The 26308-nt window shown below is 46.5% G+C and overlaps 1 protein-coding gene across 4 annotated transcripts in view; it reads left to right on the plus strand.

Annotated features, from left to right (window-relative positions):
* RELT (RELT TNF receptor) overlaps window positions 1–26308 on the plus strand; it is an 89637-nt gene that overhangs the window by 54960 nt on the left and 8369 nt on the right. For all 4 annotated transcript variants that reach the window (XM_081909958.1, XM_081909959.1, XM_081909956.1 and 1 more), the window contains 6 exons: window positions 4545–4630; window positions 8717–8974; window positions 16309–16389; window positions 18126–18207; window positions 19888–20136; window positions 21989–22169. In XM_081909958.1, coding sequence (XP_081766084.1) covers window positions 4545–4630; window positions 8717–8974; window positions 16309–16389; window positions 18126–18207; window positions 19888–20136; window positions 21989–22169 — 937 coding nt within the window. The remainder of the gene's footprint in view (window positions 1–4544; window positions 4631–8716; window positions 8975–16308; window positions 16390–18125; window positions 18208–19887; window positions 20137–21988; window positions 22170–26308) is intronic.

Raw genomic sequence — 26308 nt, forward strand, 5'->3', positions numbered from 1 at the left:
TTGGCAACACACCGGCATGTCGGAATATAAAGTTTTGCACAAATGTGAAATGGTGGCAGGATTTGGATTTGAACTTACCATATTTTTTGCTCCATAAGACGCACTTTTTTCTTCCTAAAAAGTAAGGGGAAATGTCTGTGCGTCTTGTGGAGCGAATGTGCGGTCCCTGGAGCCGAATTGCCCAGGGGTGAAAAGCAGATCATGGTTTGTTTGTTTTTTGAAAGAGGGAAGGGGGTGTTGAAAGGAAGCCGCTGATCGGCAAGCGATCGGGAGGGAGATAAGGGAGGCTAGCGATAAAGGAGGCTAGGAGGCTGCCTGGGAGCGGGGAGGTAAAGACAGCGAACTTGCAAGGAGAGGAGACAGGAAGACTAAAGGAATGAGGAGAGAAATTAGAAGAAAAGGAGGAGCAGAAAACTGCTCCAGCTAAGGAAAAGACACTAAGGCAAACAAGAGGGAAGGGAGTGTTGAAAGGAAGCAGCTGATCAGTGGGATCAGGAGAGAGATAAGGGACGCTAGAGATAAAGGAGGCTGCCTGGGAGGGGGAAAGTAAAAGCCCATGGATCCTCAGGATTTTTACATTGGGTCACCCCAAACACGCACGTATCCTGCAAGGAACCGCCGTGCGTTGCCAAGGATTCGGGGCAAGAGGAGGGGAGAGCATTGCAGGGCAATTGCCCTCCCTCATGCGTTGAGCATGCCTGCGTTTTTCCATGTGGCTCTGTGTTGTGGAGGAAAGCTGGCAACTGGGCGTTGAAGCAATTTTGCCTGAAAATTATGACCGTCATTCGCCTTGTCGAGAAACCACAAGAGGCCGTGATGACCACACAGCTTGTTTAAGCGTTTTGTTAAACTGTGAAACCTGCTCTCATGCGAGGCAGGGATGGCTGCCAGCCTAGATGGCTTTAAAAAGAGGATTAGACAAACTCACAGAGGAGACTGCTCTCGATGGCTACCAGCCAGGAAGCCGATGTTTTTTGCCTTCACAGCTGGAGGCAGCAATGCTTGAATTGCTGGAAGCCGCAGGAAAGGACAGTTGCTCTTGCGCTGAGGACCTGCTTCCACAGGTCTCTGTTTGCCCACCGTTAGAACAGGATTGCGAGGCTGGATGGGCCATTGGCCGGATCCAGCAATCTCTTCTAATGTTTTTAGCAACAGCTGATTGACGCAGCCCCTGGATCTGTTTTTATTTGGGCCTTGATGGTTCTGCTAAGCCTGTTTTCAACCCATACAGTCATACCTCTTGTTACGTTTGGTTCAGGTTATGTTCCTTCAGGATACATCCCACAGCGACCCGGAAGTAACGGAACGGGTTACTACTGGGTTTCGCCGCTCGCGCATGTGCAAATGCTCAAAATGATGTCATGCGCAGAAGCGGCGAATTGCAACCAGCACATGCACAGACACGGGTTGCGTTCTGCTCATGTTGCGAACAGGGTTCCAGAACGGATCCTGTTCGCAACCAGAGGTACCACTGTACTTCTAGCGTGACTTAACTCTTGCCTGTGTTTTCTACGTCCACATTCATATTCATATTCATTCTGTGCAAATGTCCATATTCGTTTCCGAGCACAATTCAAAGTGTTGGTGCTGACCTTTAAAGCCCTAAACGGCCTTGGCCCAGTACACCTGAAGGAGCATCTCCACCCCCATCATTCACCCCAGACACTGAGGTCCAGCTCCGAGGGCCTTCTGGCGGTTCCCTCCCTGTGAGAAGTGAGGTTACAGGGAACCAGGCAGAGGGCCTTCTTGGTGGTGGCACCCTCCCTGAGAAACGCCCTCCCATCAGATGTCAAGGAAATAAACAACTGCCTGACTTTTAGAAGACACCTGAAGGCACCCCTCTTTAGGGAAGCTTTTAATGTTTGATGTTTTATCGTGTTTTTAATATTCTGTCGGGAGCCGCCCAGAGTGGCTGGGGAAACCCAGCCAGATGGATGGGATATTTTGGGGTAGTATTATTATGTGTTGTGCAGTGCCTGAGTAATAATAATAATAATAATAATAATATTTAAAAAAATATTTATACCCCGCCCTCCCTAGCCAAGACCGGGCTCAGGACAGCTAACAACAAATATAAAAACAATTGATTGAAATACAGTTTAAAAAACAAGATTAAAATACAACATTAAAACAGCCTCATTTCAGTGGAAACTCCCTATGCTCCATATGGAGTACATATGCTCCAAAAGCTATGAGGATCTTAAACTTCCTAATTCACCCGGGAGCCACCTGTTCCCAGCTTGTCTCACGTTCTTATATTCTTAAACCTGTAATAAGCCCAGGTCGAAAAATCAGCGATCCAGATTGTACAGCAGGCCGGGCTGGTGGGTAGAGGACCCTCCGATACCCCAGGGCTTAGTGGCCTGCTATTCAGTCCAGCCTCAATGCGCAACATTCCTGGGGGAGGTCAGCTGAGGCCGATAAGGATCTCAGGAATGCAGGCGGAGAGGGGTGTGAGCACAAAAGGAGGTCTCAATGCAATTGTTACCACAGCAGTGCTGAAGTTCAAATAGGCAGGGACTCACTAGTCCCTGGGATGGCTTGGGGCATTTCAAGCAAGAACCAGAGAGAGAATAATATTTTTAGAAGGGTTGCAAACTGGGCTGCTGCCCCCACACACACTGTATAGCCCCATTTTCAGAGCAAATATTCTTACTGGTTTTGGAAGAGGGTCTGCATCCCTCTTGGACAGTACTTGGTGTGTTCAGTATCAGAGAACGTTAGCAAGCACAGGTGTGCATATTTTTGTGGCTCTGGTTCCCAGTGCCTGGGCTGGAAGTCAGGACGGGACAGAAATCTGCCTCACTTTTAAAAGGCATACAGTGGTACCTCAGAACGGAGTCCGTTCTTGACCTGAAACTGTTCTTAATCTGAGGTACCACCTTAGCTAGTGGGGCTTCCCGCTGCCGCGCGATTTCTGTTCTCATCCTGAAGCAAAGTTCTCAACCCGAGGTACTATTTCTGGGTTAGCGGAGTCTGTAACCTGAAGCATCTGTAACCTGGAGCGTCTGTAACCCGAGGTACCACTGTACTTGCTAAATTCACACCTCTTCAGACTTTGCCTGCATCGAAACACCGCTGTCTCTTGAAATTTGCACTTTCTCCTAATTTTCCAGTGTGTTTTCACAGCCAAGTAATGTGAATGAAAATGCATGTTCTAAGGGTGCAGTGTGCGTGTTCTGTGTCTCTTAGTGAAAACGGCATCCAAAAAAACCACAGATAGAGAGAGTGAATGAGAAGTGCTTGCAAAAATGTGTATTCTGGGCCAATTTTGCAATAATGAGAACAGGATCAGGGGAAGGAAGCAAGCTGAATGAGTAGAACTGAGAAAAGGAGAGGCCAATATTGAGATGTTCCCATCCCTAGCCGGAAATGCTATCAGGGTTGGGGACACCTGAAAGTTTACGATCGCCCGCGAAGGGAGTCCTTGTGGAGAGGCGGCAAAACAACAGTTCCGAAATGCCGCAGTCTGCAAAACTTGACAACTGCGTACCAGGAAGAGCCGGAATCCCAACATCTTGACGGGAAACCAGTGAGGAGGAAGTGATGGGGCAGGAACCAGTGATTCATCGCCAGTTCTTGGCTGAACTCAGCCTGCTTTGCTTAAGGCTAGAGGGAGGAGGGAGAAACTAGATGACCGCTTAGTCACGTTTTTTGCTCACTCCGAGCTGCTGATTAATCCAAATCCCCCGCGTTGATTTTGCACAGAGTGGAAAAGGAGATTCCCGCCTTTTTCCTTATCCTCTAGCATTTTCGGTGGGATTTTTCACTCTGTCCCCCAGTGCAGCATAAGATTTTGCACTTCTTTTAGCCATACGGGAGTCCTGCGAAGACTTTGCACCTCTTTTAGCAGTTACCGGTTGGGACTTATGGGATACTTTTGTGTTGCTGTGACTTATAAGTGCAGCGGCAGAAGATAAAGTGAAGATAATGGCAACCAGGGTTGAATTTAGGTTTGATGAGGCCCTCAGCTACTGAAGGTAAAGGGCCCTTTATATGTCCAGCTGTCCTTTGTCAACAACAAATGGTCACTGGTTTTTGTTGTTGTTGAACATATGCTGTATGGTAATCAATAATAATAATAATAATAATAATAATAATAATAATAATAATAATAATTTTATACCCCACCCATCTGGCTGGGTTTCCCCAGCCACTCTGGGCGGCTTCCAACAGAATATTAAAATACAATAACCTATTAAACATTAAAAGCTTCCCTAAACAGGGCTGCCTTATGGGCCTAATAAGTATCATTTGCACATAAGAAATGAGCAAACCAGTGATATTTTAGGGAGCTGGCTAGCAGGTGGGGCCTATTACTTACATCCTAGAGCCTACACAACACAAAACACTGTTGCTATATGTAGGTTTTATTTTATTTGTTTTTTATCTTATATTTTGGAAATGTACATCCAGCTGAGAAATTTCAAAGTCTGGAGGGGACCTGTTGGGGATCTTTGTCCTGGTGGGATATGCCGGTGTCTTTGGGGCATCTCTGAGATACCAGCCTTTAACCTGATCATCTCTCTTCTTTCCATCCACAGATATTATAGCCCTGAAGGTGAGACAGACCCAAACGCCACCTGCCTGCCTTGTTTTTCTGCCCCCAAAGGCCTCCCGGGATGCTCAGGTGAGAGCAAAAGATGGTGAAGGTGCAAAAAGGGAACGTTTTATTTCCATTCAAGCTGGAGAGGGAAGGAGCTGGCTGGGTGTGGCCTGCAGGTTAGCTTGTCTTGCCAAAGTGAAGCAGCTCAGGGCCTGGGTGGGAGATCACCTGGGTTACCTTCAGTTCTTTGATGGACGACTTAAAGTGGCATAAAAGATGCTCTCCTCAGCAACTGTGCTCCTCAGGTGTGGCACTGCTGAGAGTACCAGGTTCCCCAAAGGTGCGCTTAGCTTCTCCGAGAAAAGAGGCTTTTAGTGTTGCAGCTCCAGCCCTCTGGAATCATTTGCCAGCTGGAATAAGACAAGCGCCTCGCATTGAGATATTTAGCAACCTCCGGAAGACGGTTTTGTTTAAAAAGGCTTTCCCTGAAGTGTGAGCCAGTCGTTGGATGGGGGATTGCAAGTTGAGATTCCTGCATTGCAGGGGGTTGGAAATAATAATAATAATAATAATAATAATAATAATAATAATAATAATAATAATTTTATACCCCACCATCTGGCTGGGCTTCCCCAGCCACTCTGGGCGGCTTCCAACAGATTATTAAAATAATACAGTAATGCATCAAACATTAAAAGCTTCCCTAAACAGGGTTGCCTTCAGGTGTCTTCTAAAAGTCTGGTGGTAGTTGTTGTTCTCTTTGACATCTAGATGACCCTTGGGGTATTTTCCAACTTGACGATTCTATGATTTTATGCAATGGGATAAAATTGTAGAAATAGTTCCTCCGCTTTTCATTCATTGAATTTGTAATCTTTTGCATTTTATCTTGTATACCACGGTGGTAGCTCTGTTTACAAAATCTCCAAAGCAATAAATGAAATGTAAAGGGCAAAGTAAAGGGTAAAGGGACCCCTGACCATTAGGTCCAGTCGTGACAGACTCTGGGATTGTGACACTCATCTCGCTTTACTGGCCAAGGGAGCCGGCGTACAGCTTCCGGGTCATGTGGCCAGCAGGACTAAGCCGCTTCTGGTGAACTAGAGCAGCTCACGGAAACGCTGTTTACCTTTCCGCCAGAGTGGTACCTATTTATCTACTTGCACTTTGATGTGCTATCGAACTGCTAGGTTGGCTCACCCCGTCGCGGGGATTCGAACCACCGACCTTCCGTTCGGCAACCCCTAGGCGCTATGGTTTAGACCACAGCACCACCCGCGTCCCCTAAAGGGCAGAGTACAAGCGTACTAATAAATATTACGGCAGTTGAAAGAGCCTCAGAGTCTGCAACTTCATAGGGAGAGGCAAGAAATGCGAGTTGACTGCTGCTCCTTTCTTATTCTCTTCCTGGGAAAGTTGAGTTGCGTTGAAATGTGGGGCGTGATGTCATTGCCCCAGATGCTCCCTTCCCCATGTGAGTGGCAGTGGGGGAATATTCCATGCAGTGATACCATGTCATGACTTGCTTTAATGTGACATGTTAATGTTACCGGGGCAAATATATTTATTTAAAAATAGAAACCCAAGAGTCCCAGGATGAGTTGCTAAATTTCTGGTTTTTGTCTATTTCTCTCTGATTATTATTTTTCTATATTATCATTAGCTGCCCTCCACCCTCAGATCCCAGGGTGGGGTACCACAGTTCAAAATACATCATCAAAAACCATTTAAAACAAATTAGAATCACGAAAATAGGGCAGGTCCTAAAACCAGACAACAGGGTGTATATAACACAGCACTAAGTGGATCTTGATGGCTTGTGAAGGATTAATTACACCTTGATAATCTCTCTTGTGTCACACGAAGAAAAGTTGATTATAGTGAATCATGCTAATTCTCTTTGGCTTGTTGGTGCACCTTTGGTACACTTCAGCGTGTCTCAGTGCATGTACAAACCTTGGGATTTCCTGGGTGGGTCTGAGAGATTTTTTGAAACCTGTATCTCTTTCAAATCAGAACCAGTAAAGGCGGTGAAGGTCCTGTGTGGGTGCCTGGAGGCGATTGGAGGATGGATGGCAGTTAACAGATTGAGGTTGAATCCTGACAAGACAGAAGTACTGTTTTGGGGGGACAGGTGGCGGGCAGGTGTGGAGGACTCCCTGGTCCTGAATGGGGTAACTTTGCCCCTGAAGGACCAGGTGTGCAGCCTGGGAGTCATTTTGGACTCGCAGCTGTCCATGGGGGCGCCATAAGCTCCATCTAGTACACAGGCTGAGCCCCTCCCTGCCCGCAGACTGTCTCGCCAGAGTGGTGCATGCTCTAGTTATCTCCCACTTGGACTACTGCAATGCACTCTATGTGGGGCTACCTTTGAAGGTGACCCAGAAACTACAACTAATCCAGAATGCGGCAGCTAGACTGGTGACTGGGAGTGGCCGTCGAGACCACATAACACTGGTCCTGAAAGACCTACATTGGCTCCCAGTATGTTTCCGAGCACAATTCAAAGTGTTGGTGCTGACCTTTAAAGCCCTAAATGGCCTCGGTCCAGTATACCTGAAGGAGTGTCTCCACCTCCATATTTCTGCCCGGACACTGAGGTCCAGCGCCGATGGCCTTCTGGCGGTTCCCTGGCTGTGAGTAGCCAAGTTACAGGGAATCAGGCAGAGGGCCTTCTCGGTAGTGGCACCTGCCCTGTGGAATGCCCTCCCACCAGATGTCAAAGAGAAAAATAACTACCAAACTTTTAGAAGATATCTGAAGGCAGCCCTGTTTAGGGAAGCTTTTAATGCTTAATAGGTTATTGTATTTTAGTGTTTTGTTGGAAGCCGCCCAGAGTGGCTGGGGAAACCCAGCCAGATGGGCGGGGTATAAATTAATAATTATTGTTGTTGTTGTTGTTGTTGTTGTTGTTGTTGTTATTTATTATTACTCTGAACAAGGTGGTGTAGAAAGGCAGGAGATTCCAAGGCCTGGGATTCCTGCTTCCACCTCTGTGTAGTCTGCCTGTCAAATACCAGAACGGGTCCGAGGAGTGCATTGTGGTTCCTTACAACATGAGGTGCGAAAGCATCACGGCTAGTCAGACATAGGTTGCAACAGGAATTTCTGCAGGGCAGATCGTGGCAATAATTGTTGATACCCAAATGTTGAAAAACTCGTGGTTGATTCATCCGTCGGGCATGCCTGTATGGCAAAGGCAGGTTGAAAAATTCTGCCACAAGCATGCATTCTAATGAACACCCAGAAATGATCTCCAGGTGAAATGTGGATTTTGTTTTAAGTAGGAACAACCAGGATGTGATGTCAAAGGGTATTTTAATTTGATTGCACGCCCTGCGCCGTTAACACCACTGCTTTGCTTCCAGATGTCTAAAAGGCATTTGACACAATGGAATGGGCTTGGTTGTTTTTATGTTGCCAACTGTCCTGTGACTTTCAGATGAAGGGCAGCATATAAGTTTGATAAATAAGAAAATAAAGTAAATAATAATAAAGCCTTTGAGCGTCTCGGCTTAAAGAGAGGGGACCCATTAAGGTCAACTGTGCTTTCAAAGCCTACTGCAAGTGAGCATCAAGGAAAAGGGAGGATCTGGGAATTGCTGGTTTCTTTCCCCATAAAATTAAATGAAAGCTTTTAAAACACATATCCAACATACAACATAAAAATACGATTCTGAAGAATCTCCTGGACTTCCCCCCTCCCCTTTGTGGGTCCCGTTGTTCCTGCATCTTTTGTGATTATCCAAACCTCCATTATATCCAAAATTCACCATTGAACTACAAGTGTTATTCCAATCCTACGAACGATGTTAACTGTTTTCAATGGTTTGTAAGATGAATTATAAATTTTCTTCCCCATTCCTTATTAAAACTTTGGTCTTCCTGATTTCTGATTTTTCCAGTCATTTTTTGCCATTTCAGCATAATCCATCAACTTAACCTGCCATTCTTTCTGGGAATTGTTATAGGGAGCTGGAATGGTATAGTCCAAATCCATTAAGGCCACAGTGCCTGGTTTCCATTGGGACTGGGATGGCAGAAGGCAGGGAGCCCGTCAGTTGTTGGATGTTGGAGCCCAGGACAGGGAGGGGGTCACCCCACGGTTGGTGGTACATCCTGGTTGATCTCGTGATGCCACCAACTTCTCCCAATTCCTTACCCTCTCAGGATCCAGGAAGTGGCTGACCCGCCTGGCACGCAACGCCGAAGCTCTGCAGAGGCGGGACAACAAGATGGCTGCCAACGGCACCCGAGAGGGGAAGCCGGAGGAGAGCGCCACCCAGTACGCCGTCTTGGCCATTGTCCCGGTCTTCTGCGTGATGGGCCTGCTAGGGATCCTCTTCTGCAACCTGTTGATGAAGAAAGGCTATCACTGCACCGCCCACAAGGACACAGACGAGGAGGGGGCCAAATCCGAGAGGAACGGTGAGCCAGGGCAGGGCCAGGGCGGGACGTGAGGAGTTCTGGATGATGATCAGGGCATCTCCATTGGCGCTTCCTGTATTTCAGATCATTGCATTTTGCAAGCGGTGCAGAGTGCATTTTTCAGGGAGCTATTAAGGCAATAGAGTAATATATATATATTATATTATTGATTGATTGATTGATTGGACCCCGCCCATCTGGCCGGGTTTCCCCAGCCACTCGGGGCAGCTCCCAACAGAATGTAAAAAAACACGATAAAACATAAAACATTATAAAAATTCCCTAAACTGGGCTTCCTTCAGATGTTTTCTAAAAGGCAGATAGTTGTTTATTTCCTTGACATCTGATGGGAGGGTGTTCCACAGGGCGGGCGCCACCACCAAGAAGGCCCTCTGCCTGGTTATTATTCAAGGTATAATAATTCCCTTTAATTCTGCTTCCAAACTGTTATTCAATCCAGTTACAATCTAATCTTAATAATAATCCCTTATACAACAGCTACCGTGTTCTAACTTCAATTTGTATTGACACATTTAATAACTTATGATCTGCAAGTGAAGTTCTCCTTTCTTCTTCCTGTGTGTGGTGTTTAAAACCATATTGTTCCTTTTGGTCCTTGCCAAATATTATGTCTATCTTTGTTATTCCTGATCCCTATCATGCCTTGTGGCAAGGCTATCGTATTACCTCTTAGTCATCCGGGAAGCATTGGAGAACAACAAATAATGTCAAATTATGTGTGGATGTTTCAGTATAATCCCACCACCAATGCAGTTATTAATGCACGTGGATCTAAACCCCTGAGCCTCTTGGGCTTGCCGATCGGAGGGTCGGTGGTTCGAATCCCCAAGTCTGGGTGAGCTCCCGTTGCTCTGTGCCAGCTCCTGCCAACCTAGTAGTTCAAAAGCACACCAGCGCAAGTAGATAAATAGGTACCGCTGTGGCAGGAAGGTAAATAGCGTTTCTGTGTGCTCTGGTTTCTGTCATGGAGTCCCGTTGCACTAGAAGTGGTTTAGTCCTGCTGGTCACATGACCCAGAAAGCTGTCCGTGGACAAACGCCAGCTCCCTCGGCCTGAAAGCAAGATGAGCGCCGCAACCCCATAGTCACCTTTGACTGGACTTAACTTTCCAGGAGTCGTTTAAAAAAGGTAAAGGTACCCCTTACTGTTAGGTCCAGTCGCGGACGACTCTGGGGTTGTGCGCTCATCTCGCTCTATAGGCCAAGGGAGCCGGCATTTGTCCGCAGACAGCTTCAAGGTCATGTGGCCAGCATGACTAAGCCACTTCTGGCGAACCAGAGCAGCGCACAGAAACGCCGTTTACCTTCTGGGCTGCATCAATAGGAGTATAAAATCTAGATCAAGGGAAGTAATAGTGCCACTGTATTCTGCTCTGGTCAGACCTCATCTGGAGTACTGTGTCCAGTTCTGGGCACCACAGTTCAAGAAGGACACTGACAAACTGGAACGTGTCCAGAGGAGGGCAACCAAAATGGTCAAAGGCCTGGAAACGATGCCTTATGAGGAACAGCTAAGGGAGCTGGGCATGTTTAGCCTGGAGAAGAGGAGGTTAAGGGGTGAAATGATAGCCATGTTCAAATCTATAAAAGGATGTCACATAGAGGAGGGAGAAAGGTTGTTTTCTGCTGCTCCAGAGAAGCGGACACGGAGCAATGGATCCAAACTACAAGAAAGAAGATTCCACCTAAACATTAGGAAGAACTTCCTGACAGTAAGAGCTGTTTGACAGTGGAATTTGCTGCCAAGGAGTGTGGTGGAGTCTCCTTCTTTGGAGGTCTTTAAGCAGAGGCTTGACAACCATATGTCAGGAGTGCTCTGATGAGTTTCCTGCTTGGCAGGGGGTTGGACTCGATGGCCCTTGTGGTCTCTTCCAACTCTATGATTCTATGATTCCTGCCAGAGTGGTACCTATTTATCTACTTGCACTTGAGGTGCTTTTGAACTGCTAGGTTGGCAGGAGCAGGGACCGAGCAACGGGAGCTCACCCCGTCGCGGGGATTCGAACTGCCGACCTTCCGATCAGCAAGCCCTAGGCTCAGTGGTTTAGACCACAGCGCCACCTGTGTCCACCAGGGGTCCTTTACCTTTACCTATTATTGCATCAGTGAACTGTTGCAGAATAGACCCTCAATAGAGCACCAACGTCCTGTGTTGTAAAACAAGAAAGTGAGGCACAGGTCTCAGGAACTCTTTCGCTGAGTCCTCAGAGGGTCATTGCTTGAGTAGATTATGCACTGGGACTAGATGAGCTGGCTCAATGCAAGAGGGCTGTATCCGTTTCCTTCTGATGTAGTAAAAAGGACAGGCAGCATGCTCATCTTGGGTGCAGATCCTGCAACCTTTTTCCTAGACATTGCTTAAAATCAGCTCCACCCTTTGCTGCAAAGTCTGCCAGCGGCAGAGCTTCTGTGGTGCATCATCTCTTCAAAGCACGTGCCCATTCTGAAGGCGTTGGTTGTATCAGGGAGTGTCCATTTGCTGTCATCTGTACAAACAGTCATAATCTCCTTTGTGCTCTTTGTTGTGTGTTGGTCCTGCTGTGCTTGTTCCACTCTGCCTATGGGCAGGGTAGAAAGACTCAGCCGAAGAAGGGCTGCCAAGATAGGGCCGGATTTTGATTTGATGAGGCCCTAAGCTACTGGAGGCAATGGGACCCTTTATACGTCCAGCTGTCCTTTGTCAACAACAAATTGTCACTGTTTTTTGCGTTGAATATATGCTATATGGTAACTTATGGACCTGATAGGTATCTAAAGCCATTTGCACATGTTGCCATGCAGCCAGTCCTTGCAGAATGGAGGCACCCTATACAGTGGTACCTCGGTTTACCAACTTAATCCGTTCGTGAAGTTCGTTCTTAAACCAAATCCATTCTTTCCCTAATGAGGCCTCCCGCCACCAGTGCCCTTCCACTGTTCGGCTTCCATTTGTTATTGTTGTTGTTGTTTAGTCGTGTCCGACTCTTCATGACCCCCTGGACCAGAGCACGCCAGGCACTCCTGTCTTCCACTGTCTCCTGCAGTTTGGTCAAACTCATGCTGGTAGCTTCGAGAACACTGTCCAACCATCTTGTCCTCTGTCGTCCCCTTCTCCTTGTGCCCTCCATCTTTCCCAGCATCTGGGTCTTTTCCGAGGAGTCTTCTCTTCTCATGAGGTGGCCAAAGTCTTGGAGCCTCAGCTTCGGGATCTGTCCTTCCAGTGAGCACTCAGGGCTGATTTCCTTCAGAATGGAGAGGTTTGATCTTCTTGCAGTCCATGGGACTCTCTAGAGTCTCCTCCAGCACCATAATTCAAAAGCATCAATTCTTCAGTGATCAGCCTTCTTTATGGTCCAGCTCTCACTTCCATACATCACTATTGGGAAAACCATAGTTTTCACTATACGGACCTTTGTCGGCAAGGTGATATCTCTGCTTTTTAAGATGCTGTCTAGGTTTGTCATTGCTTTTCTCCCAAGAAGCAGACGTCTTTTAATTTTGTGACTGCTGTCACCGTCTTCCGTTTGTAGACCGAGGTAAAGTTCACAAACCGGAACACTACTTCCGGTTTTGCGGAGTTCGTAAACCGAACAGTTCGTAAACAGGACTGTTTGTAAACCGAGGTACCACTGTATATAGAAATGAGCAAACCAGTGATATTTTAGGGAGCAGGCTAGCAGGCAGGGCCCATGACTTATTGTATTTTTCGCTCTATAAGACGCACCAGACCACAAGACGCACGTAGTTTTTGGAGGAGGAAAACAAGAAAAAAGATATTCTGAATCTCAGAAGCCAGAACAGCAAGAGGGATCACTGCACAGTGAAAGCAGCAATCCCTCTTGCTGTTCTGGCTTCTGGGATAGCTGCGCAGCCTGCATTCGCTCCATAAGACGCACACACATTTCCCCTTACTTTTCAGGAGGGAAAAAGTGAGTCTTATAGAAGCCTACACAACACAAAACTCTGTTTCTGTATGTAGGTTTTATTTGTTTTTTATCTTATATTTTGGAAATTTACATCCAGTTTCCCTTTAATTTTTTTTGGGGGGGGGCAAGAGAGCTTGTTTTGCTTATACCTAAATCTGGCACTGGCCAAGCGCCACCACAGCCAGCATTGCTGCCTCAGGGAAGGAAGAGAGTGTCAGAGGAAGAGGAGTTGGCCAAGGGGGAAGCCCAGATTTCACCGGCAAGGCTGCAGCTGTGAGACCGGGAACTCTGTGCATAAGTCTAACCCCCACTATGAGGTCATTGTTGACTCAGGAAGGTCCTAAGGAGTTGCTGGGTTCCTGAACTCCACCACAGAATCTCCAGAAATTGTCCCCCTCCCTCTTGTATCACCATCAACAAGCAGGCTATTAAATTCAAATCACGAAACCTTTGCTCACAATATTGGGGCAAAGCTTTTGTTAAGCCAGGTAGCGTTACTCAGGGCGAAGCATAGCTGCAATGAGGGTGTTTCTTTGTTTCACAGCAAATACACATCGGAGCTAGGCTTTTAATATTTCTGTTTATGGTAAAAAGAAACAACTAACCTCAAGGCAGATTACCAAAAAAGACAAAACAATAAAGTTATCAAGAAGAAGAAAACGACAGTAATTTCGAAAAGTTAAAATAGCAGATTAAAACTCGCGTAAGCTTTCTAAACATCTGGGTAGACTTTTCTAAACAGCAGTGCTTTCAGCAGCTGACAAAAATAGTACAGCGAAGGCGCCTGAGATCAATAGGCAGGGAGTTCCAGAGTTGTAGGTGCTGCCACACTTAAAGATCAAGTTCTTACAAATGTGGGGCAGGTATGTGGCACCTGTATTGGTGCCAATTTCTCTGACAGAAGCAATTGAGAGGGCTTATGTTGTATGGTTGCTGGACGTATGCCTGCTCATGTCTGCAGCGTAGATTTTGGCGATTTTCATTTAAAATACAGCGGAACCTCGGGTTGTGAACGTGATCCGTGCAGGGGGCACATCCGCAACCCACAGTGCCGCCTCTGCGCACGCATATGATGTGATTCAGCACTTCTGTGCATGCGCAAAGAGCAATTTAGCACTTCTGCGCATGTGCGGGCACCAGAAGTAACCCGTTCCGGTACATCCAGGTTTTGGCGCGTCCGTAACCTGAAAACGTGTAACCCACCTCAACAAGACAATTCTGGGCTGCATCAATAGGAGTATAGCATCTAGATCAAGGGAAGTAATAGTGCCACTGTATTCTGCTCTGGTCAGACCTCACCTGGAGTACTGTGTCCAGTTCTGGGCACCACAGTTCAAGAAGGACGCTGACAAACTGGAACGTGTCCAGAGGAGGGCAACCAAAATGGTCAAAGGCCTGGAAATGATGCCTTATGAGGAATGGCTAAGGGAGCTGGGCATGTTTAGCCTGGAGAAGAGGAGGTTAAGGGGTGATATGATAGCCATGTTCAAATATATAAAAGGATGTCACATAGAGGAGGGAGAAAGGTTGTTTTCTGCTGCTCCAGAGAAGCGGACACGGAGCAATGGTTCCAAACTACAAGAAAGAAGATTCCACCTAAACATTAGGAAGAACTTCCTGACAGTACTGTAAGAGCTGTTCGACAGTGGAATTTGCTGCCAAGGAGTGTGGTGGAGTCTCCTTCTTTGGAGGTCTTTAAGCAGAGGCTTGACAACAATATGTCAGGAGTGCTCTGGTGGTGTTTCCTGCTTGGCAGGGGGTTGGACTCCATGGCCCTTGTGGTCTCTTCCAACTCTATGATTCTATGAAAACAACAGGAGTGTGCCTATTTTGAATTTGACTGTCTCTCTCAGGTCACGCTCCTGAGATTTAAATCCTGCCGCGTGAGTCACTTTAATAAACCATCTTGATCATTTATTTTCATCCGGCCCTTCTATTAAAAGTACCCAAAGCGGCGTAGCATCTAATAATAAAGCCGTGTCATATAATCGAGAACAGTGTAAGTGCAATTAAGAAAGCAGTTTCTGCAGTCTGTAACCGAGAATGCATAATAATATGCAGCCACCGTTTCTTTTTTAAGAAGATATGGCTCCCAGCAGAAAGGACAAGAGATATTACACTTTGCCAGCAATAAAACCAGGGGTGTTAGGCACTCTGTGGACATAAAAATGCCTTCGGTTTCTGGTGTAGGAGACGCAAAAAGGAGTCTGGTTAACGTCAGTCGGGGGCATTCCAGAGCAAAAGCGCCACCACAGAAAAGGGGTTCATCCAGTTTTTCTCTCTTGGCTTAATTTACATCACAGGGTGGTTGTGAAGGTGAAACTGGTTTGGCAATATGGGGTATTCCAGAGCCCATATAGAGTCCTTAAGTGGGTTGCCTGTCGGCACACGCAGGTTGCAATTTGGTGTTTCTGTGCATGTCCGAACGCCAAAACCCGGAAGCAACCCGTTCCGGTACTTCTGGGTTTTCGGCTGTCCATAACTGGAAAAAACACAACCTGAAGCGTCTGTAACCCGAGGTATGACTGTATTTACATCTCCATGTCAGTCTGTTATCCACATTTGTCATCCGTCTAAAATGCCCATAGTCTTTGTTACTTTACAAGTGAGATTAAAATCCTACTAATGTTCTCATCTGCTTACAATGGTCTCCTAAACAGATTATATTTTTCCCCAATACTGTGGTACCTCAGGTTACAGATGCTTCAGGTTACAGACTCCGCTAACCCAGAAATAGTACCTCAGGTTAAGAACTTTGCTTCAGGATGAGAACAGAAATCGTGCAGTGGCGGCGCAGCAGCAGGAGGCCCCATTAGCTAAAGTGGTGCTTCAGGTTAAGAACAGTTTCAGGTTAAGAACGGACCACCGGAACGAATTAAGTACTTAACCCGAGGTACCACTGTAATAATAATAGCAATAATAAGAATAATGAACTACTACATAAATAGCCAAACAGGTAAAACATCAATACAGTGGTACCTCGGGTTAAGTACTTTTTGTTCCGGAGGTCCGTTCTTAACCTGAAACTGTTCTTAACCTGAAGCACTGCTTTAGCTAATGGGGCCGCACGATTTCTATTCTCATCCTGAAGCAAAGTTCTTAACCTGAGGTACTATTTCTGGGTTAGCGGAGTCTGTAACCTGAAGCGTATGTAACCCGAGGTACCACTGTAAAAACATCTGAAGCCAGTGCCACTGTATTTGCCAAGTCAGCTTGTGGGCCAAACTTCTGTGTAAAAAGATATTCTGGAAATAAAAATGTTATCGCTGCACGAAGTACGAATGAGCCTTCCTGTAGTTCCAGGGACTGACTCGCGTTACCTACTGACCCTTTATGACTCAGCTGGCTTCAGAGCAGGTCAGCAAAACCAGGGAGAGCATTTTTCATCCTGCCGTCCTTTTCTCCTTAGGGAATAGTCCTGCCTACAGAATAGAAGATGCCAACGAAGACACCATTGGGGTCCTGGTGCGTCTGATCACAGAGAAGAAAGGTGAGCCTTGCGCAGGAAAAGAGGGGGGCCGGGGGCCTTTGCTTTATCCGTTTGTTATGGGTGGTCAAATTCCCTCCGCCTTGAGTCCCGTTCATTGGCAGGCTCAGTGCCAGAGCCTCTGCCTGCATGCGTGGGAATGTTCAGGGTGGCAGGAGAGGATATATTGTTTATTAATATCCTTCCCAACTTGCGCTAGCAAGATCCTTTACTTAGCAGAGATTACATTCCCCTTTACACAGCAGAAAACTTGTTGCAAGTCTTTACAGAAGATTGGAAGAAGTACCGTATTTTTTGCTCTATAGGACGCACCGGACCCTAGGACGCACTGGACCATAGGAGGGGGAGAACAGGGGGGGAATTTTTTTTTTCTTGTTCTCCCCCTCTAAAACAAGGTGCATTCAAGGTGCATTCAAGAGCAGGTCAGGGAACAGTGCAACAGCAACAGCAGGTCAGGGAACAGCCTTGCCTCTGCCCCCTGAGCTTGTGGGGCTGGCGGTGGGGGGAAGCGCTGCTTTCCTCAAAGCTTTGGGGACAACCTTTGTAGCCTCCGCAGGGCAGGGCAGCCATCCCAAAGCTAGAACAGCGAGACGGAGGGCTGTGAAAACCTGCATTCGCTCCATAGGACGCACACACATTTCCCCTTCATTTTTGGAGGGGAAAAAGTGTGTCCTATAGAGTGAAAAATACGGTATATGAATTATTTGAAGAGCAACTGCAATCAACAAATTACGCTAGTAGGACTACAAGAATTTTTGTAAGTAGAAATACAGTGGTGCCCCGCAAGACGAATGCCTCGCAAGACGGAAAACCCGCTAGAAGAAAGGGTTTTCCGTTTTGGAGGTGCTTCGCAAAACGAATTTCGTATGGGCTTGCTTTGCAAGACGAAAATGTCTTGCGAGTTCCTGCGGGGGGTTTTTCCTCCCCCCCCCTTTTCCCAAGCTGCTAAGCCGCTTATCAGCTGATCCGCTAAGCCGCTTAACAGCTGATCCGCTAAGCCACTAAGCCGCTTATCAGCTGATCCGCTAAGCTGCTAATGGGCTTGCTTCGCAAGACGAAGAAACCGCAATACGAAGAGACTCGCGGAACGGATTCTTTTCGTCTTGCAAGGCACCACTGTATACGAAGTGTTACAAAGTAGAAAAAGATAGAGATATTGGTTATGAGTTTGAAATGTAATAGGGAAGATAAGAAATGCATACTGAGAGATTAGATTGGAAAATTTTCAGACAGGATTGATGGAAGTCAAAAATTTGAATAAGATGTAAAAGTATGTTTAATTACTGTTGAAAATGATATGTTAAAAAAAACTAATAAAAAATTATTTTTAAAAAGGGGGGGAAAAGAAAACTTGTTGCAAACTCGTGTGAGTTTCTTAAGACAATACGCAATTCAGTCTGGCTTGCCAAGGTTGAAATGCGTTCTAATATTTTCCTGGTAAGACCCCTTGAATCCCCCCTAATAGAATAAAGACACCACAGTCTTACTCGTAAGTAACAAAAAGAAAGTTTACTCGGATCAGGCAGAGCACAGTGAGATGCCTGAAGGCAGCCTTTAGGCTTAAAGTTACAAGCGTATGCAAACAGTTTCCCCCCATAAATGAAGACACCTTAATGAGGACTAGTGGGCTTGCTAGGCTTCGTGCTGCAATTATGACTCTCTCCGTCCCCCTTTTTTGCCTCCTGTTCAACGGCTCTGCTTTATTTCCCCTCCCTGTCCCTCTCATTTGCCGCCGACAGAGAACGCCGCGGTCTTGGAGGAGATGCTGAAAGATTACCACAGCAAGCAGGTCTTGCAGCCCATCTATAAGCCCGTCAACAAGTAAGAAGGGTGGCTTTTCCTTTTAATCATTTTATTACGGTCGTAGACAAGTAGTTTTAAAAATTAGCTAGAATACAAAATTGTAAAAGCAAGAATGAATGAATGAAACTTGGTTTGCGTCAGCCATTGCCCACGGCAACAAAAGAACGTTGCGATATACATAGAACAAAATAAAGAGTTGATTATATAAAAGCAAGATACCTGGACCTTTTGCCTCTCCCGCTGCCCCCTATCATCCCCCCCTCCCCTCGTTAGAGAAACGGGGCCATTTATGTGAACAGTTAGGACTACAAAGAGATGGCCCCCTATCTAAAAAGAGAGAATCACATAAGCTCTGGCTCGCTCCTCTTTGTGGCTGAGCTATAAACAGGCAGCCCTGTTTAGGGAAGTTTTAATTTTTGACCTTTTAACGAGTTTTTAATATTCTGTTGGGAGCCGCCCAGAGCGGCTGGGGAAACCCAGCCAGATGGGCAGGGTATAAATATTATTATTATTATTATTATGGCTCATCTTAAACTTTGCTAAATGTAACTGCATCTCAGTAATTTTTTTTTTTTTCAACTGAATATGCTCTTGTGTATTGTTTGCATGGTTGTGTGTTGGTTTGTACGTGTCTTGTGAGAGGCTCCCTGGGTGATATTATTATTATTATTATTATTATTATTATTATTATTATTATTACCCAGGGAGCCTCATGACTGGGGACTAGACCCAGTTCCTCTCTCTGACTGCTGCATCATCCTGTAATTTTATGGTGTGAACTGCCCAGAGATCTACGGGTGAAGGGCGGTATACTAATAATAATAATAATAATAATAATAATAATAATATATTCCTGGTTCTCAACAACCAGATTCACCCATTACATTTTTTTTGCCCACGATGCTGCAGATCAAGGAATAGGGCAGCACAGACACTGAAAAAGGATGTAATATTAAGCTGAACCTCTTGTTGAACTTAAGGTCCATGAATAAGCATAGTTTAGAGGTCCCGGGCCCTAAGGAAGTCAGACTATCCTCCCCCAGGGCCAGGGCCTTCTCAGTGGTGGCTCCAACCTGGTGGAATGCTCTGTCCCAGGAGACCAGGGCCCTGCAGGATTTAACCTCCTTCCGCAGGGCCTGTAAGACAGAGCTATTCCGCCTGGCCTTTAATTTGAATTCAGCCTGATCTTTTATTTCCCTTCTCTTCCCTCCCCTTTTATGAAGATTACCCGCTCTGAGACCCCACAGCTAATTCTCCCCTGGCCTCCTCGCTGGCCCAAGTAGGACCAATTCAGCCAGCTAGCCCTGGAGATTATCTAATGCCTATTCCCCCTAAATTGATTTCTCAATTTTGAATGTTTTTGTTATTCATGCTTTTATACTGTATTTTATGCTGCTTTTCTAATTAAGTGTTTTAAATTTGTGGTTAGCTGCCCTGAGCCTGGTTTTTGAACCAGTAACGGTGGGGTATAAATAAAAATTTATTATTATTATAGGAGTAAAACCTTAGAATTGTAGAAACTGAAGGGAACCCCAAAGGTCATCCAGTCCAACCACTGCCATGAAGGAGTTGATGGAGTGATTCCTGGCGTAACATGTTCAAGTTGGGTGGTGAACCTGTGGAGTGGCCTTTGAGGGGGTCTCTGTCCTCTCCTCTAACGGTGGTCCTTTCCCCTTCTCACCCCCTACCCCCACTTAGGCTGCATCTTCTGCCTCAGTTGCCCCACATCTGCAGGCACCAGCACCACCTTCACACAGTCCAGGGCTTGGCCACCCGCCCGGGCCCCACCTGCACCCGGTGCAGCCAGAAGAAGTGGCCGGAGGTGCTGCCCTCGGCAGAAGCCACGCCGGCCACCTCCATCGCTCCTGGCAGCGCCACCGCGAAGCTCGCGAAGCCCGGAGGCAAGGCTGGCAGGCCGGGAGAGATCACCATCCTCTCCGTGGGCAGGTGAGTCACGGAACAGGCCGCTTCACGCTTTGCGATTGTACCGCGCGAAGCTCAGGCGAAGCTCCCATGAACTACCATTTTGTTCACATCAAGTTGATAGTCCTTAAGATTGCGAAGGCAGACCTCGAAGCTACAAGGCTCTGCTGCGTTTCCTCCCAAAGGCAGCTCTGAATTCCCTATGCTCGGATCAGGGCCACCCTCGGGAAAACAACACGAGAACGGGCCTTTTCGGTAGTGGCTCCCTGTCTCTGGAATGATCTCCCCAGAACTCAGTGTAAAAAACTAAATCTATATATCTTTCCTTTCTCCTCCTGTGATGGAACTCCTATTTGGGGACTTCCCCTGGCTTTCTTCTGGCCCCATGGAGGACCAGTCTGGAAAGTTAGCCTTGACGTTTTCATCCCCCCAAAAGTTTTTGATTTGAGTTTCCATTGAAATGAGGCTGTGTTTTAATGTTGTATTTTAATCTTGTTTTTAAGTTGTATGTCAATCGATTTTTTTTTGTATCGGGCGTTAGCCGCCCTGAGCCCAGTTTTGGCTGGGGAGGGCGGGGTATAAATAAAATTTATTATTATATATACACACCAAGCGGGACACGGGTGGCGCTGTGGGTTAAACCACAGAGCCTAGGCCTTGCCGATCAGAAGGTCGGTGGTTCGAATCCCCGTGATGGGGTGAGCTCCCGTTGCTCGGTCCCTGCTCCCGCCAACCTAGCAGTTCGAAAGCAGTTCAACGTGCAAGCAGATTAATAGGTACCGCTCCGGCGGGAAGGTAAACGGTGTTTCTGTGTGCTGCTCTGGTTCACCAGAAGCGGCTTAGCCATGCTGGCCACATGACCCAGAAGCTGTACGCCGGCCCCCTCGGCCAATAAAGCAAGATGAGTGCCGCAACCCCAGAGTCGGTCACGATTGGACCTAATGGCCAGGGGTCCCTTTATCTTTATTATACACACCAAAGGGGCACCACTGAGGCTCCCAGCCTTTGTGTATTTACACAAATATGCATGGGTGGGTCTTTGACCAAACTGGGCCAAACTGGGTCTTTGTTTTTTTTAAAAAAAGATGTTTATTGCAATTTTGAACAATATAACAAACTTCACAATCAAAACCAAAAAAAGAAAGAAAAGAAAAACTATTATGACAATCAAATAAAAACAGAAAGATGCAGTACAAAACATAAAAAGTAGGGGGGAAAAAACCTAAAAAAGACATATAAATCCAGTTTCTTACTTATTATTTTCATATCCTTCTTTCCTGACTTCCTCTCATCTCCCTTTTCTGTGTTCCCTTTTTACACAATCATATTCAGCAGTGCCTTACCCTTTTTCAACTCTTATTCTGTGTTATACCTTTCAACTATTATGTCTCCAATTTTTCCCCTTATAACATTTTGTTTAAGTTTGACATAATGTTATTCTAACTTTTTCACCCTTATTTCTCATAAAACATTTTTACATATTCCTTTCAGCTATGTCACTAATGCCATATTGTCTTTATATCCTGCATCATTTTAACATTCAAACATTTTGCAATGTTTTTGCAGGTAGTCTTTAAATTTCTTCCAATCCTCTTCCATTTGCTCTTCTCCCATGTCTCGGATTCTGCCAGTCATTTCTGCCAATTCCATGTAGTCTATCACTTGCATCTGCCATTCTGGGTCTTTGACCCGGGTGAAATAAAGCCCATTTTCAACTCCCGGTTCACACAGACAAGGGGCCGCTGACTCTGCTTGCTGCGCTCCCCAGCCCTGCCTTCTCTGGAAAACTGTGGAGTGTGACAACCACCTTACCTTTCTATGTATATAGCAAGATAAGATACACCATTTATATACAGTGTTTTGTTTTGTGGCCCAGGTTCCGCGTGGCTCGCATCCCCGAGCAGAAGCCCAGCCCCTCGGAAGTGAAAACCGTTTCGGAGAGCGTGGGGGCCGATCCCGCCGAGCCCCCCTACGCCTGCCTCGTCCCGGAGGAAAAGCCACTGGTCAGCAACGGAGTGAAGCCGAAATGGCTTACGACGGCAGATGGCCGACAAGAGGTGAGTGGGAGAGGCTGGGAAATCTCAAACACTGAACACGCGCTCTCTGGACCGAGGTCCTTAGAGCCTGCGAGGCTCTTTTCTGAGAGAAGATGGTCTGATTTAAGAAAATTTATGCCCTCCCTTTTGGCAATGAGGAGGAAAAGTCCCTTGAGCAGCTTCTAGATTAAAAGGCAGGAACGCAGGAAGCCAAGAAATGCTTTAAAACATCAGTAAGAAAGGAACGCAGAATGACCAGGTTGTTTAAAAAGGACCGTGATGGAGCAGGAAGGGAAACTAATAAGAATTAAGAATCCTGGTGAAATTTTGTGTGTATTTGTGTGTCACTGATTGATTGATGCCTTCTTTAAAGACATATCTATCTATCTTGAAAGAAGCCAACTGAGGTTTCTTCCCCCCTTGCAAATTATTATTATTATTATTATTATTATTATTATTATTATTATTATTATTATTATTTATACCCCGCGCATCTGGCTGGGTTTCCCCAGGCACTCTGGGCGGCTTCCAACCAAATATTAAAAACAATACAGCGTCAAACATTAAAAACTTCCCTAAACAGGGCCGCCTTCAGTTGTCTTTTAAAAGTAAAATATCTGAAGAAGTGTGCATGCACACGAAAGCTCATACCAAGAACTAACTTAGTTGGTCTTTAAGGTGCTACTGGAAGGAATTTTTTTTGTTTTTAAAAGTAAAATAGTTGTTTATTGCCTTGACAACTGGGAGGGCGTTCCTGGGGAGGGCACAGTTTGTTGTTGTTGTTTAGCTGTTTAGTCGAGTCTGACTCTTCGTGACCCCCTGGACCAGAGCACGCCAGGCACTCCTGTCTTACACTGCCTCCCGCAGTTTGGTCAGACTCATGCTGGAAGCTTCAAGAACACTGTCCCACCATCTCGTCCTCTGTCGTCCCCTTCTCCTTGGGCCCTCCATCTTTCCCAACATCAGGGTCTTTGCCAGGGAGTCTTCTCTTCTCAAGTCTTGGAGCCTCAGCTTCAGGATCTGTCCTTCCAGTGAGCACTCAGGGCTGACTTCCTTAAGAATGGATAGGTTTGATCTTCTTGCAGTCCATGGGACTCTCCAGAGTCTCCTCCAGCACCAGAATTCAAAAGCATCCATTCTTCGGCGATCAGCCTTCTTTATGGTCCAGCTCTCTCTTCCATACATCACTACTGGGAAAACCAGAGCTTTAACTAGATGGACCTTTGTCGGCAAGGTGATGTCTCTGCTTTTTAAGAACAGTTAAACTGTGGCTAACAGAGATGAGATTTCCTGAACCAGAAGAGGCCTATTATACTCATCTCGATTTCTAGATAAGATGGGAGCCCAGATTTACCCACAGTGTTGATCTCCAGGGGCAGGAAAACCGTGGCCCTCAAAGTGTCAAGGAACCATAGAATTGTGGAGGTGGAAGGGACCTGGGGGTCATCTAGTCTGATCCCCTTGAACGTTGTTGGACTCCCAACCTCCATTAACCCCAGTCAGCATGACCAATGGCAACATCTGGAGGGCCCTGGGTTCCCTATTGGTAGCGTAGATCAGAGGCAAGGAATCTTTGTCAAGGCGGGGGCCACATTGCCTTCTGGACAAGGTTCTGGGGGCCACATGCTGGGCCCAGAGGCAAAATGGATAGAAATCTTACCTTTGCACAGCAGGAGTCAAAGAACCATAGAATTATGAAGTTGGGACCACAGGGGTCATCTAGTCTGACCCCTTGCAATGCAGGAATCTTTCACCCAACCCGGGACTCAAACCCACAACCCTGAGATTTAGAGTCTTATGCCTGACCGACTGAGCTGTTGGGTGGGTTTGATTTTTTGCATGCACAGAAACCCCCTTCTAAGCCACTACTGTTCTTCAAACTCAACAAAAATATGTGCGTTGAGTGCCAAGTAGACCTCTTGAGGGGCGTGGCCTGAGGAGAGTCCCAGGGGCCAGGTGGAGAGGCCTGCAAGGGCCACTTTTTGCCCCTGAGCCTGAGGTTCCCATCCTTTGGGCAGCTGATGCAGTAAAACTTCAGAGAAGCACAAGAAGGAGAAAGAGGGGAGGTTCTTGCTCAGGCATAGGCAAACTCGGCCCTCCAGATGTTTTGGGACTACAACTCCCATCATCCCTAGCTTACAGGACCCCAGTGGTCAGGGCTGATGGGAGCTGTAGTCCCAAAACATCTGGAGGGCCGAGTTTCCCTATGCCTGCCCTTGCTCTGGGGAGGTCCAGCTCCCAAGCCCAGAGTCTCATGAGCTGCCCAGAACCTTCACTGCGGCGGGCAGAAGTAGGTGACCCAGCAGCCCTGTAATTCTGTTGACGTTTGCCACAGACAGCTTAGTTTGCAAAACAAGAGATGACTAAGGCCGACGCTCGGGGAGAGAAAGGGAGAGGAGCTTTGCTGCCAGCCAGGCTGAATTGCCCGTGACACCGTTTGGAGTGTTATCGCACAAATTAAATGCCGTGCAATTTCCGGAGCAGCAAAGAGGAGCCTGGAGAGAGGCGCTTAGCTCCAGGCTGGGGGTGCGAGTCCGAGAAGCTGCGTGGAGAGCGGCTCAGAAGGAGACGGACATATTCTTACGTACGCCTCCCTCGCTCTCTGGAACGGTGTCGGCTGCTTTCTGCAAGGTTCCCAAATCTCTGCATGATGAGATTTTGTCCTTGGAGGGTCCACAGCTGAACCCCTTACCCCTGAATTCTAAGCACCGGTCGCCCCTGCCCATCTGGGTGGAGGTGATGGGTATATAGCCCTTTTCGACCTCAGAAGAAATAGCTCTCTTCTTTTGACAGCCGTAGCTAGAATTATTTACGTGTCCAGAGGAGGGCAACCAAAATGGTCAAAGGCCTGGAAACGATGCCTTAGTGAGGAACGGCTAAGGGAGCTGGGCATGTTTAGCCTGGAGAAGAGGAGGTTAAGGGGTGATATGATAGCCATGTTCAAATATATAAAAGGATGTCACATAGAGGAGGGAGAAAGGTTGTTTCTGCTGCTCCAGAGAAGCGGACACGGAGCAATGGATCCCAACTACAAGAAAGAAGATTCCACCTAAACATTAGGAAGAACTTCCTGACAGTAAGAGCTGTTTGACAGTGGAATTTGCTGCCAAGGAGTGTGGTGGAGTCTCCTTTTTTGGAGGTCTTTAAGCAGAGGCTTGACAACCATATGTCAGGAGTGCTCTGATGATGTTTCCTGCTTGGCAGGGGGTTGGACTCGATGGCCCTGGTGGTCTCTTCCAACTCTATGATTCTATGATTCTATTATTCTAAGTTTTCTGCTGTGTAAAGGGGAATGTAAGCTCTGCTGAGTAAAGAACTTGTTAGCGCAAGTTGGGAAGGATATTAATAAACAATATATCCTCTCCTGCACCCTGAACATTCCCACACATGCAGGCAGAGGCTCTGGCACTGAGCCTGCCAATGAACGGGACTCTATGATTCTATTTTTTTCCTTTCTAAGCAGATGCTGGCTCAGTCCCTCTGGCCACGTGCAGAGTGTCTTTCGTACAGACTCTTAAGCCGTAGAAGGCTGGGGTTTTTTAATTATCATTTTTTATTAAATTTGACATATGAATTATCATTCCTACAACAAAACTTCACTTCTTACACAATCTTTTTGGACTTTCCTCAGCCCTACTGATGGTCCTCCATTCTTATCACTTATTCAGCATTTCTCAAATTCTTATTGCCTTTAATTATCTTAACCAACATTCCCCCTCGTTACCTTTTTGTGTGTGTGTGTGCAATATTTCAAATAGTCCACCTTACAAAACTTCTCGCAAACCTACAAGCGTAATCTGATCATCACAAATACTTTCCAAATAGTCTGTAAATGTATCCCAGTCTTCTGTGAATCTCTGGTCCCGCAGATTTCAAATTCTTCCTGTTAATTTATCTAATTTTGCATAGTCCATCAGTTTGATTCCTCCAATCTTCTTTTGTCGGTAGTTCTTCTTGCTTCCAATTTTGTGCCAATAATATTCTTGCTGCCGTCATTGCATATAGAAATAATTTACAATCCTTTCTTTTTTATATCACTTTCCAGAAGGCCAATTGCCCCAGATTGGCTCAGACACCCTTTTAAAGAAAAGTAACCATTAAATCACAAACAAAGGGTTGGGAACTGCAGGCACGGAGCCCAAATGCGGCCCTCCGAGTCT

The sequence above is a fragment of the Podarcis melisellensis genome (assembly GCF_964234715.1).
Source record: "Podarcis melisellensis genome assembly, chromosome: 4".
Lineage (NCBI taxonomy): Eukaryota > Metazoa > Chordata > Lepidosauria > Squamata > Lacertidae > Podarcis > Podarcis melisellensis.